Source organism: Pristiophorus japonicus, chromosome 31, assembly GCF_044704955.1.
Source record: "Pristiophorus japonicus isolate sPriJap1 chromosome 31, sPriJap1.hap1, whole genome shotgun sequence".
Lineage (NCBI taxonomy): Eukaryota > Metazoa > Chordata > Chondrichthyes > Pristiophoridae > Pristiophorus > Pristiophorus japonicus.
In genome coordinates this window covers 13,591,610-13,604,624 of record NC_092007.1, presented here as the reverse complement: position 1 = coordinate 13,604,624, position 13,015 = coordinate 13,591,610, and the positions used below count along the sequence as shown (strand labels likewise).

At 58.4% G+C, this 13,015-nt stretch overlaps 1 protein-coding gene across 4 annotated transcripts in view; it reads left to right on the top strand.

The window, feature by feature from the left end:
- The window catches only part of LOC139240411 (myelin-associated glycoprotein-like), a 48,879-nt gene extending 38,382 nt beyond the window's left edge, over positions 1-10,497 (top strand). Inside the window, exons 8-10 of one of the 4 annotated variants that reach the window (XM_070868920.1) lie at positions 2,727-2,832; positions 7,138-7,210; positions 9,816-10,497. In XM_070868920.1, the coding sequence (XP_070725021.1) occupies positions 2,727-2,832; positions 7,138-7,210; positions 9,816-10,064 (428 nt within the window). In that variant the 3' untranslated portion in view covers positions 10,065-10,497. Of the gene's footprint in view, positions 1-2,726; positions 2,833-7,137; positions 7,578-9,815 lie in introns of those variants that run through there. The other 3 variants (XM_070868917.1, XM_070868919.1, XM_070868918.1) reach the window with 3 other exon arrangements.
- The last annotated feature ends 2,518 nt before the right edge of the window (positions 10,498-13,015 follow it).

Below are 13,015 nucleotides of genomic sequence, written 5' to 3'. Positions count from 1 at the left end.
GAGGGAGAGGGAGGCGGGGGGAGAGAGATAGAGAGAGAGAGAGGGAGAGGCGGGGAGAGAGAGAGAGAGGGAGAGAGAGAGAGGGAGAGGGAGGCGGGGGGAGAGAGAGACAGGGAGAGGCGGGGGGAGAGAGAGAGAGGGAGGCGGGGGGAGAGAGATAGAGAGGGAGAGAGGGAGAGGCGGGGGGAGAGAGAGAGAGAGAGGGAGAAAGGGAGGCGGGGAGAGAGAGATAGAGAGAGAGAGAGAGGGAGAGGGAGACGGGGGGAGAGAGAGAGAGGGAGAGGCGGGGGGAGAGAGATAGAGGGAGGTGGGGGGAGAGAGAGATAGAGAGAGAGAGAGGGAGAGGCGGGGGGAGAGAGAGAGAGGGAGTGGCGGGGGGACAGAGAGAGAGAGAGGCGGGGGGAGAGGGAGAGAGGGAGAGGGAGGCGGGGGGAGAGAGAGAAAGGGAGAGGGAGAGGCGGGGGAGAGAGGGAAAGAGAAAGGTACAGAGAGGGAGAGAGAAGGAGAGGGAGAGAGAGAGGGAGAGCCGGGGGGGGAGAGAGAGAGAGAGAGAGCGAGAGGGAGAGGCGGGGGAGAGAGAGAGAGAGAAAGGTACAGAGAGGGAGAGAGAAGGAGTTGGAGAGAGAAGGAGAGAGAGAGAGAAAGAGAGAGAGGGACAGAGAGAGAGAAAGAGAGAGGGAGACAGAAAGAGAGAGAGAGAGAGAGCGAGAGGGACAGAGAGAGAGAGGGACAGAGAGAGAGAGAGGGAGGGGGAAAGAAAGGGAGAGAGGGAGTGGGAGACAGACAGAGAGAGAGAGGCAGAGAGAGGGAGAGAGAGACAGAGAGAGAGAGAGAGGGACAGAGAGTCAGAGAGAGAGAGAGAGAGAGAGGGTCAGAGAGGGAGAGAGAGGGAGGGAGAGAGAAAGGGAGAGAGGGAGAGGGGGACAGAGAGAGAGAGAGACAGAGAGAGAGAGAGAGAGAGGGAGGGAGAGAGAGGGGGAGGGGGAGAGGGAGAGAGAGGGAGAGGGAGATAGTGAGAGAGGGAGAGACAGACAGAGAGGGACTGAGACAGACAGACAGACAAACAGAGAAACAGAGAGAGAGACAGAGAGAGAGACAGACAGAGGGAGAGAGCGAACGAGAGAGAGACAGAGTGTGACCGAGAGACAGAGAGAGAGAGAGAGAGAGAGAGAGAAAGAAAGAGACAGAGAGAGAGACAGTGAGAGAGAGATTGTGAGAGAAGGAGAGAGAGAGAGAAAGTTACTATTATAATGTGCGAAACGCCAATTTGCGCACAGCAAGCTCCCACACACAGCGATGTGATAATGACCCGGATCGTCTGTGTTAGTGATGTTGGTTGAGGATTAAATATTGGCCCCAGGACACCGGGGAGAACTCCCCCTGCTCTGCTTCCAAATAGTGGCCCCGGGATCTTTTACATCCACCTGAGAGGGCAGATGGGGCCTCGGTTTAACGTCTCATCCGAAAGACGGCATCTCCGACAGTCCGGCGCTCCCTCAGTACTGACCCTCCGACAGTGCGGCGCTCCCTCAGTACTGCCCCTCCGACAGTGCGACGCTCCCTCAGTACTGCCCCTCCGACAGTGCGGTGCTCCCTCAGTACTGCCCCTCCGACAGTGCGGCACTCCCTCAGTACTGCCCCTCCGACAGTGCGGTGCTCCCTCAGTACTGCCCCTCCGACAGTGCGGCGCTCCCTCAGTACTGCCCCTCCGACAGTGCGGCGCTCCCTCAGTACTGCCCCTCCGACAGTGCGACGCTCCCTCAGTACTGCCCCTCCGACAGTGCGGCGCTCCCTCAGTACTGCCCCTCCGACAGTGCGGTGCTCCCTCAGTACTGCCCCTCCGACAGTGCGGGGCTCCCTCAGTACTGCCCCTCCGACAGTGCGGTGCTCCCTCAGTACTGCCCCTCCGACAGTGCGGCACTCCCTCAGTACTGCCCCTCCGACAGTGCGGCACTCCCTCAGTACTGCCCCTCCGACAGTGCGGCGCTCCCTCAGTACTGTCCCTCCGACAGTGCGGCGTTCCCTCAGTACTGCCCCTCCGACAGTGCGGTGCTCCCTCAGTACTGTCCCTCCGACAGTGCGGCGTTCCCTCAGTACTGCCCCTCCGACAGTGCGGCGCTCCCTCAGTACTGCCCCTCCGACAGTGCGGCGTTCCCTCAGTACTGCCCCTCCGACAGTGCGGCGTTCCCTCAGTACTGCCCCTCCGACAGTGCGGCGTTCCCTCAGTACTGCCCCTCCGACAGTGCGGCGCTCCCTCAGTACTGCCCCTCCGACAGTGCGGCGCTCCCTCAGTACTGTCCCTCCGACAGTGCGGCGTTCCCTCAGTACTGCCCCTCCGACAGTGCGGTGCTCCCTCAGTACTGTCCCTCCGACAGTGCGGCGTTCCCTCAGTACTGCCCCTCCGACAGTGCGGCGCTCCCTCAGTACTGCCCCTCCGACAGTGCGGCGTTCCCTCAGTACTGCCCCTCCGACAGTGCGGCGTTCCCTCAGTACTGCCCCTCCGACAGTGCGGCGCTCCCTCAGTACTGCCCCTCCGACAGTGCGGCGCTCCCTCAGTACCGCCCCTCCGACAGTGCGGCACTCCCTCAGTACTGCCCCTCCGACAGTGCGGCACTCCCTCAGTACTGCCCCTCCGACAGTGCGGCGCACCGTCAGTACGAAGCACATTGAATCTGTGTGGTGTCTGTCCTGTAACACGTACACTAACTCCTGCTCTGTTTTTCCAGGGCGAACTCATTATCTATCAGAGATAATTGTTCCAGCAATCGGTGGGGCTGCGGTGATGCTGATTCTGTCCTTGATATTCTGTCTGATCATCGTGCGTTGCAGAAGGTAAATAAACATTGTGATCAGGGCGAGGAAGGCTTACTCCCACACTACGACGAGTTATCAGTTGACTGATGAGCCCAATTTATGACAATGTCTGGGACAGATAGACGTTGAGGGAAGGGGAGGGTGGGACAGACAGACGTTGAGGGAAGGGGAGGGTGGGACAGATAGACGTTGAGGGAAGGGGAGGGTGGGACAGATAGACGTTGAGGGAAGGGGAGGGTGGGACAGATAGACGTTGAGGGAAGGGGAGGGTGGGACAGATAGACGTTGAGGGAAGGGGAGGGTGGGACAGATAGACGTTGAGGGAAGGGGAGGGTGGGACTGGTTTGCCGCACGCTCCTTCCGCTGCCTGTGCTTGGTTTCTGCACGCTCTCGGCGACGAGACTCGAGGTGCTCAGCGCCCTCCCGGATGCACTCCCTCCACTTAGGGCGGACTGGTCTTTGGGCCCAGGGACTCCCAGGTGTCGGTGGGGGATGTTGCACTTTATCAGGGAGGCTTTGAGGGTGGTCCCTTGTAACGTTCCCTCTGCCCACCTTTGGCTCGTTTGCCCGTGAAGGAGTTCCGAGTAGAGCGCTCGCTTTGGGGAGTCTCGTGTCTGGGGGACATGCGGACAATGTGGCCCTGCCCAGCGGAGCTGGTCGAGTGTGGTCAGTGCTTCGATGCTGGGGATGTTGGGCCTGGTCGAGGACGCTAACGTTGGTGCGTCTGTCCTCCCAGGGGATTTGCAGGATCTTGCGGAGACATCGTTGGTGGTATTTCTCCAGCGACTTGAGGTGTCTACTGTACATGGTCCATGTCTCTGAGCCATACAGGAGGGCGGGTATCACTACAGCCCTGTAGACCATGAGCTGGGGGTGAGGTACCTACTGTACACGGTCCATGTCTCTGAGCCATACAGGAGGGCGGGTATCACTACAGCCCTGTAGACCATGAGCTCGGTGGTGGATTTGAGGGCCTGGTCTTCGAACACACCCTTCCTCAGGCGGCCGAAGGCTGCACTGGCGCACTGGAGGCGGTTTTGGTCCGCGACATCGAATTTATATAGCGCCTTTCACCCTCTCAGGTCGTACCAAAGTGCTTCACACCCAATGAGGTCCTGATTTGAAGTGAGCTCACTGTTATAATGTGGGAAACGCCAATTTGCGCACAGCAAGCTCCCACACACAGCGATGTAATAATGACCCAGATCATCTGTTGTAGTGAGGTTGGTTGAGGGATAAATATTGGCCCCAGGACACCGGGGAGAACTCCCCCTGCTCTTCTTCCCAATATTGGCCCCGGGATCTTTGCGTCCTCAAAGACCTGTCCATGGAATTTGATTAATTGTACCTCAACTCTGTGACCGTGTTCGACAAACTCTCCCTCTGTTCATCTTCCGATCCTGTTTACCTCTTCAGTGTCTTTCTCTTGCCCCATTTCCCTGACCTTCTCGTTCTTTCTTCCATTGGCCCCGCTCACTTTCCCTCCTTCCCCTCCATTGTATCGCTGACCTTCATTCTCTCCGACCCTCGCGTTCCCTTCGTCTCTCCCGCTCATCCTCTCCCTCCTGCTCCCCTCTTTCTCTTGCGTTTTCCTTCATTCTTTCTCTTCTTTCTTCCCCTTTCTCACTCGTTCTCCCTCTTTTCCCTCTATTCCATTTACTTTCATTCATTCGTTCCTGCTTTCTCTCCTTTCTCTCTCTCATTCGTTCTCTCTTTCTTTTTCTCTCCTTTCTCGTAATCATTCATTCTCTCGTTCTTTCTCTCTTTTCTCACTCTTGTTCATTCTCTTTCTCTCCTTTCTCACTCATTCTCTCTCACTTTCTCTCTTTCTCACTGCCATTCTCTCTCTCTCTTTCTCTCCTTTCTCACTCTCATTCATTCTCTCTTTCTCTCCTTTCTCACTCTCATTTGCTCTCTCTCTTTCTTTCTCTTATTCTCTCTCTCCTTTCTCTCGCTCGTTAATTCTCTCTCTCCTTTCTCACTCTCATTCAATCTCTCTTTCTTTCTCTTCTTTCGTTAATTCTCTCTCTCGCTCTCTCCCTTCCTCCCTCCCTCTCTCTCTCTCGCTCCCCCTCTCTCCCTCTCTTCCCCTCTCATTCTCTCACTCCCCCTCTCTCCCTCCCTCCCTCTCTCTCTCCCTCCCTCCCTCTCACCCCTCTCTGTCGTTCCCCCTCTCTCCCTCTCTCCCCCTCTCATTCCCTCGCTCCCCCTCTCTCTCTCTCTTTCTCTCTCTCTCCCTCCCTCTCTCTCCTCTATTTCTCTCTCCCCCCTTTTCTCCCTCCCTCCCTCCCTCCCTCCCTCCCTCTCTCTCTCTCTCTCCCTCCCCCTCTCTCTCACTCCCCCTATCTCCCTCTCTCCCCCTCTCTCTCTCACTCTCCCTCTCTCCCTCTGTCCCCTCTATTTCTCTCTCCCCCCTTCTCTCCCTCCCTCCCTCCCTCCCCCTCTCTCTCTCTCCCTCCCCCCTCTCTCACTCCCCCTCTCTCCCTCTCTCATTCTCTTGCTCCCCTCTCTCCCTCCCTCTCTCCCTCTCTCTCTCTCTCTCTTTCGCTCTCTCGCTCTCTCTCGCTCTCTCTCTCGCTCCCCCTCCCTCCCTCCCTCCCCCCTCTCTCTCTCTCTCGCTCTCTCTCTCTCTCGCTCTCTCTCTCGCTCCCCCTCCCTCCCTCCCTCCCTCTCTCTCTCTCTTTCGCTCTCTCTCTCGCTCCCCCGCCCTCCCTCCCTCTCTCTCTCTCGCTCTCTCTCTCTCTCGCTATCTTACTCTTCCCCTTTGCGTGTGGGGAGAGGACAGAGCCCTCGCTCACACGCAGACTTCCTGAACCCAGTTCCCCACAAGAAACAAAGCTGCTGAACAGTGCGGGTGACTGGAAGGGGAAGTGGAGAATACACCATTATGTGAGCAATGAGAAAGTGATTCTGAAATACCTGGAGTGCATTTACAGCCCAGTCACAGGCCACTGGGCCCCACCGCTCCGTGCCGGGGTTTATGTCCCACCGCTCCGTGCCGGGGTTTATGTCCCCCCGCTCCGTGCCGGGGTTTATGTCCCACCGCTCCGTGCCGGGGTTTATGTCCCACCGCTCCGTGCCGGGGTTTATGTCCCACCGCTCCATGCCGGGGTTTATGTCCCACCGCTCCGTGCCGGGGTTTATGTCCCACCGCTCCGTGCCGGGGTTTATGTCCCACCGCTCCGTGCCGGGGTTTATGTCCCACCGCTCCGTGCCGGGGTTTATGTCCCACACCAGCCCCCTCCCTCCCCTCTCCATCTCACCCCATCACCATATCCTTCTATTCCTTTCTCCCTCATGTCTTTATCCAGCTTCCCCTTAAATGTATCTCTGCTCCTCGCCTCGACCCCTCCCTGTGGGAGTGAGTCCCACATTCTCACCCCTCTCTGGGTAAAGAAGTTTCTCCTGAATTCCCCATTGGATTTATTAGTGACTGTCTTATAAGAAATAGGAGCAGGAGTCGGCCATTCGGCCCCTCGAGCCTGCTCCGCCATTTAATACGATCATGGCTGATCCGATCATGGACTCAGCTCCACTTCCCCGCCCACTCCCCATAACCCTTCACTCCCTTATCGCTCAAAAATCTGTCTATCTCCACCTTAAATATATTCAATGTCCCGGCCTCCACAGATTTACAACCCTTTGAGGGTAGAAATTCTACGGAGACCAGAACTGTGCACGGTGCTCCAAGTGTGGTCTAACCCAGGTATATGGAGACCAGAACTGTGCACAGTGCTCCAAGTGTGGTCTAATCCAGGTATATGGAGACCAGAACTGTGCACGGTGCTCCAAGTGTGGTCTAACCCAGGTATATGGAGACCAGAACTGTGCACAGTGCTCCAAGTGTGGTCTAACCCAGGTATATGGAGACCAGAACTGTGCACAGTGCTCCAAGTGTGGTCTAACCCAGGTATATGGAGACCAGAACTGTGCACGGTGCTCCAAGTGTGGTCTAACCCAGGTTGATGGAGACCAGAACTGTGCACAGTGCTCCAAGTGTGGTCTAACCCAGGTAGACGGAGACCAGAACTGTGCACAGTGCTCCAAGTGTGGTCTAACCCAGGTAGATGGAGACCAGAACTGTGCACAGTGCTCCAAGTGTGGTCTAACCCAGGTATATGGAGACCAGAACTGTGCACAGTGCTCCCAGTGTGGTCTAACCCAGGTATATGGAGACCAGAACTGTGCACGGTGCTCCAAGTGTGGTCTAACCCAGGTCAATGAACCCCAATGTTGGGTTTGCTTTGACTGTGGCCTTGTCAACGAGCGTGGCTAGTTGTAGTAATTTGTGAACCTATTTATCTTTCTGTTCTTTTATTTCAGGAGGGCGAAACCGTCACCTATCGAATTGGCAGAGATGGAAATATTGACTGGTCAGCTGACCCCAGTCCTGACCGTGAGCTTGGTGTATCGACACCCTTTATTTATTATCCAGTAGACGCACACTCCCTTCCTGACTGCGAAAGGCTGGTCCTCTATCGAGAGTTTTTCTATTTGTTCCTGGGCGTCGCTGGCCAAGGACCAGCATTTATTTCCCATCCCTCGTCGCCCCTTGAGAAGGAGGTGGTGAGCCTCCTTCTTGAACTGCTGCAGTCCGTGTGGTGAAGGTGCTCCCACAGTGCTGTTAGGGAGGGAGTTCCAGGATTGTGACCCAGCGATGGTGAAGGAACGGCCGATATATTTCCCAGTCGAGGGATGGTGTGTGTGTGACTGGGAGGGGAACGTGGAGGGGGTGGTGTTCCCATGGACCTGCTGCCCTTGTCCTTCGAGGCGGGTAGAGGCCGCGGGTTTGGGAGGTGCTGCCGAAGAAGCCTTGGCGAGTTGCCGCGGTGCATCTTGTAGACGGTGCACACCGCAGCCACGGTGCGCCGGTGGTGGAGGGAGTGAGTGTTGGAGGTGGTGGAGGGAGTGAGTGTTGGAGGTGGTGGAGGGAGTGAGTGTTGGAGGTGGTGGAGGGAGTGAGTGTTGGAGGTGGTGGAGGGAGTGAGCGTTGGAGGTGGTGGAGGGAGTGAGTGTTGGAGGTGGTGGAGGGAGTGAGTGTTGGAGGTGGTGGAGGGAGTGAGTGTTGGAGGTGGTGGAGGGAGTGAGTGTTGGAGGTGGTGGAGGGAGTGAGTGTTGGAGGTGGTGGAGGGAGTGAGTGTTGGAGGTGGTGGAGGGAGTGAGTGTTGGAGGTGGTGGGGAGCGTGGCCCATCGAGTGGCCTGCTTTGTCCTGGATGGTGTCGAGCTTCTCGAGTGTTTGTTGGAGCTGCACCATCCAGGCAAGTGGGGAGTGTTCCCTCACACTCCTGACTTGTGTCTTGTCGATGGTGGAGAGGCTTTGGGGAGTCAGGAGGTGAGACACTCGCAGAATACCCAGCCTCTGACCCGCTCTTGGTCCATTTAGCTCGGCCTGTGTTCCCTCGAGTTTAGAAGATGAAGGGGCGATCTGATGGAGGGGTTTGAGACAATTGAAGGATTGGATCGGGGAGATCGAGAGAGAAACTGTTCCCTCGGGAGGGGACAGTCCAGAACAAGGGGATGTCACCCTAATATTCAAGCCAGGCCGCTCAGGGGTGATGTCAGGGAGCACTTCTTCACACAAAGGGCCGCGGGAATCGGGAACTCTCTTCCCCCAAAAGTCTGTCGAGGTCGGGGGTCAATTGAGGCTTTCAAAACTGAGATCGGTAGAATTGTGTTGGGTCAGGGTATTACGGGTTACGGAACCAAGGCGGGTAGATGGGGTTAACGTACAGATCAGCCGTGATGTGATTGAATGGTGGAACAGGCTCGAGGGGCTGAATGGGCCTCCTCCTGTTCCCTGTGTAACAGGCTCGAGGGGCTGAATGGGCCTCCTCCTGTTCCTAATGTAACAGCCTCGAGGGGCTGAATGGGCCTCCTCCTGTTCCTGTGTAACAGGCTCGAGGGGCTGAATGGGCCTCCTCCTGTTCCCTGTGTAACAGGCTCGAGGGGCTGAATGGGCCTCCTCCTGTTCCCTGTGTAACAGGCTCGAGGGGCTGAATGGGCCTCCTCCTGTTGCTGTGTAACAGGCTCGAGGGGCTGAATGGGCCTCCTCCTGTTCCTGTGTAACAGGCTCAAGGGGCTGAATGGGTCTCCTCCTGTTCCTGTGTAACAGGCTCGAGGGGCTGAATGGGCCTCCTCCTGTTCCTGTGTAACAGGTTCGAGGGGCTGAATGGGCCTCCTCCTGTTCCTGTGTAACAGGCTCGAGGGGCTGAATGGGCCTCCTCCTGTTCCTGTGTAACAGGCTCGAGGGGCTGAATGGGCCTCCTCCTGTTCCCTGTGTAACAGGCTCGAGGGGCTGAATGGGTCTCCTCCTGTTCCCTGTGTAACAGGCTCGAGGGGCTGAATGGGCCTCCTCCTGTTCCTGTGTAACAGGCTCGAGGGGCTGAATGGGCCTCCTCCTGTTCCTGTGTAACAGGCTCGAGGGGCTGAATGGGCCTCCTCCTGTTCCTGTGTAACAGGCTCGAGGGGCCGAATGGGCCTCCTCCTGTTCCCTGTGTAACAGGCTCGAGGGGCTGAATGGGCCTCCTCCTGTTCCCTGTGTAACAGGCTCGAGGGGCTGAATGGGCCTCCTCCTGTTCCCTGTGTAACAGGCTCGAGGGGCTGAATGGGCCTCCTCCTGTTCCTAATGTAACAGCCTCGAGGGGCTGAATGGGCCTCCTCCTGTTCCTGTGTAACAGGCTCGAGGGGCTGAATGGGCCTCCTCCTGTTCCTGTGTAACAGGCTCGAGGGGCTGAATGGGCCTCCTCCTGTTCCTAATGTAACAGCCTCGAGGGGCTGAATGGGCCTCCTCCTGTTCCCTGTGTAACAGGCTCGAGGGGCTGAATGGGCCTCCTCCTGTTCCCTGTGTAACAGGCTCGAGGGGCTGAATGGGCCCAACTCGTTTTCTTGCGGTAAGAGGCTCGAGGGGGCAGTTGGGGCCTAACTCCCTGTGACCCTTGAGGTAACGCCGATGGGCCGCTGGAGTGACGGGGCACCTCCCGTTTGGGTTTTTTTTTTGCAGCAGGAGGACGAGCAGGAGGCGGAGGAGAGAGGTGAGGGCGGGGAGGAAGAGGAGCTCGCTGAGCTGGGGACCGAAGAGCTCAGCGAGACGGAGAGCGTGAAGCGGCTGGAGAACGGGGAGACAGGTCAAGTGTCCGAGGAGGAACTGGAGCTTCACTACGCCTGCATCGATTTCTCCAAGGCCCGCCCGTCCAACGAGATCGTGGGTGTCTGTGACAGCACCCAGTATGCCGAGATCAAACCCCAGTGAGCCCCCTGGGGGAGAGTGGCTTCCGTCTCTCCCTCCTATCACAGGAGCCATCGCGATACCAGCCACAGGGTCTGACTATTCCCAACTCCGCTCCCGGCCGGCCTCCCACTGTCCGCACTCCCAAACTCCGCGGCCCCCCGCTGCCCCCCCGTCTCCCCGTGTCCAAACTCGCACCCATCGCCCGCTGTGCTCGCTGGCCGACAGTGGCTCCCGGTCCAGCAACCCCCTTCGATGACAAAATTCTCCCCTCCTTGGGTTCAAATCCCTCCCTCGGCCACGTTGGCACTTTCCATAACCTCCTCCAGGCCCGACACCCCTCCCTATCTCTGTCTCCGGAGGGGGCTGGAGGTGGTTACAGAGATAGCGAGGTGTAGGAGGCTGGAGGAGGTTACAGAGATAGGGAGGGGTGTAGGGGCTGGAGGAGGTTACAGAGATAGGGAGGGATGTAGGGGCTGGAGGTGGTTACTGAGATAGGGAGGGGTGTAGGGGCTGGAGGAGGTTACAGAGATAGGGAGGGATGTAGGAGGCTGGAGGAGGTTACAGAGATAGGGAGGGATGTAGGGGCTGGAGGAGGTTACAGAGATAGGGAGGGGTGTAGGGGCTGGAGGAGGTTCCAGAGATAGGGAGGGGTGTAGGGGCTGGAGGAGGTTACTGAGATAGGGAGGGGTGTAGGGGCTGGAGGAGGTTACAGAGATAGGGAGTGGTATAGGGGGCTGGAGGGGGTTACAGAGGATAGGGAGGGATGGAGGGGCTGGAGGAGGTTACAGAGGAGATAAGGAGGGATGGAGGGGCTGGAGGAGGTTACAGAGATTGGGAGGGATGGAGGGCTGGAGGAGGTTACAGAAATTGGGAGGGATGGAGGGGCTGGAGGAGGTTACAGAGATAGGGAGGGGTGTCGGGGCTGGAGGAGGTTACAGAGATAGGAAGGGGTGTAGGGGCTGGAGGGGGTTACAGAGATAGGGAGGGGTGTAGGGGCTGGAGGAGGTTACAGAGATCGGGAGGGATGGAGGGGCTGGAGGAGGTTACAGAGATAGTGAGGGATGGAGGGGCTGGAGTAGGTTATGATTGAGCGATCGTGTTGTTTCCGTCACGTCCCGACTGTTACAGGTTCCTGAAAGCTGATTTTGCTGAATCTAGGCTTTAGATTCAGAAGCCTTGCAGTTCCTTTAAATGGTACACCATTCAACATGTTCCATTTCCTTCTCAGTGTGAGCGTGCACCTCTCTCTCGCATCCCATGGTCCCTTTCCCTCCAAGCACAGAAGATGACAATTCCAGCCCTTGCTTCCCCTCTCTTCCCACGATCGTGCGCCCCTCACCCCCACAAACGCCCCTTCTGGACGTCCCAAAGCGCCTCACAGCCAATGAAGTACTTTGTGGAGTAAGCTCACTGTTGTAATGTGGGAAACGCCAATTTGCGCACAGCAAGCTCCCACACACAGCGATGTGATAATGAGCCGGATCGTCTGTGTTAGTGATGTTGGTTGTGGGATAAATATTGGCCCCAGGACACCGGGGAGAACTCCCCCTGCTCTTCTTCCAAATAGTGGCTGTGGGACCTTTTACATCCACCTGAGAGGGCAGACGGGGCCTCGGTTTAACGTCTCGTCCGAAAGACGGCCCCTCCGACAGTGCGGCACTCCCTCAGTACTGCCCCTCCGACAGTGCGGCGCTCCCTCAGTACTGCCCCTCCGACAGTGCGGCGCTCCCTCAGTACTGCCCCTCCGACAGTGTGGCGCTCCCTCAGTACTGCCCCTCCGACAGTGCGGCACTCCCTCAGTACTGCCCCTCCGACAGTGCGGCACTCCCTCAGTACTGCCCCTCCGACAGTGCGGCACTCCCTCAGTACTGCCCCTCCGACAGTGCGGCGCTCCCTCAGTACTGCCCCTCCGACAGTGCGGCACTCCCTCAGTACTGCCCCTCCGACAGTGCGGCACTCCCTCAGTACTGCCCCTCCGACAGTGCGGTGCTCCCTCAGTACCATCCCTCCGACAGTGCGGCGCTCCCTCAGTACTGCCCCTCCGACAGTGCGGCACTCCCTCAGTACTGCCCCTCCGACAGTGCTGCGCTCCCTCAGTACTGCCCCTCCGACAGCGCAGTGCGGCGCTCCCTCAGTACTGCCCCTCCGACAGTGCTGCGCTCCCTCAGTACTGTCCCTCCGACAGTGCGGTGCTCCCTCAGTACTGCCCCTCCGACAGCGCAGTGCGGCGCTACCTCAGTACTGCCCCTCCGACAGTGCGGTGCTCCCTCAGTACTGCCCCTCCGACAGCGCAGTGCTGCGCTCCCTCAGTACTGCCCCTCCGACAGTGCGGCGCTCCCTCAGTACTGCCCCTCTGAGAGTGCGGCACTCCCTCAGTACTGCCTCTCCGATAGTGCGTCACTCCCTCAGTACTGCCCCTCCGACAGTATGGCACTCCCTCAGTACTGCCCCTCCGACAGTGCCGCACTCCCTCAGTACTGCCCCTCCGACAGTGCTGCACTCCCTCAGTACTGCCCCTCCGACAGTGCGGCGCTCCCTCAGTACTGCCCCTCCGACAGTGCTGCGCTCCCTCAGTACTGCCCCTCCGACAGCGCAGTGCGGCGCTCCCTCAGTACTGCCCCTCCGACAGCGCAGTGCGGCGCTCCCTCAGTACTGCCCCTCCGACAGTGCGGTGCTCCCTCAATACTGCCCCTCCGACAGCGCAGTGCGGCGCTCCCTCAGTACCGCCCCTCCGACAGTGCGGCACTCCCTCAGTACTGCCCCTCCGACAGCGCAGTGCGGCACTCCCTCAGTACTGCCCTGGGAGCGACAGCCTCGATGTTTCGTGCTCAAGTCTCTGGCGTGGGACTTGGAACCCACAAGCTTCTGACTCAGAGGTGAGAGTGCCGCTCACTGAGCTACGGCTGACAGTACCGTTAACGCAATCTGCCCCCTCTCCTCTGTGTGATATTTGTAACCTCGCTGTTCCCAGC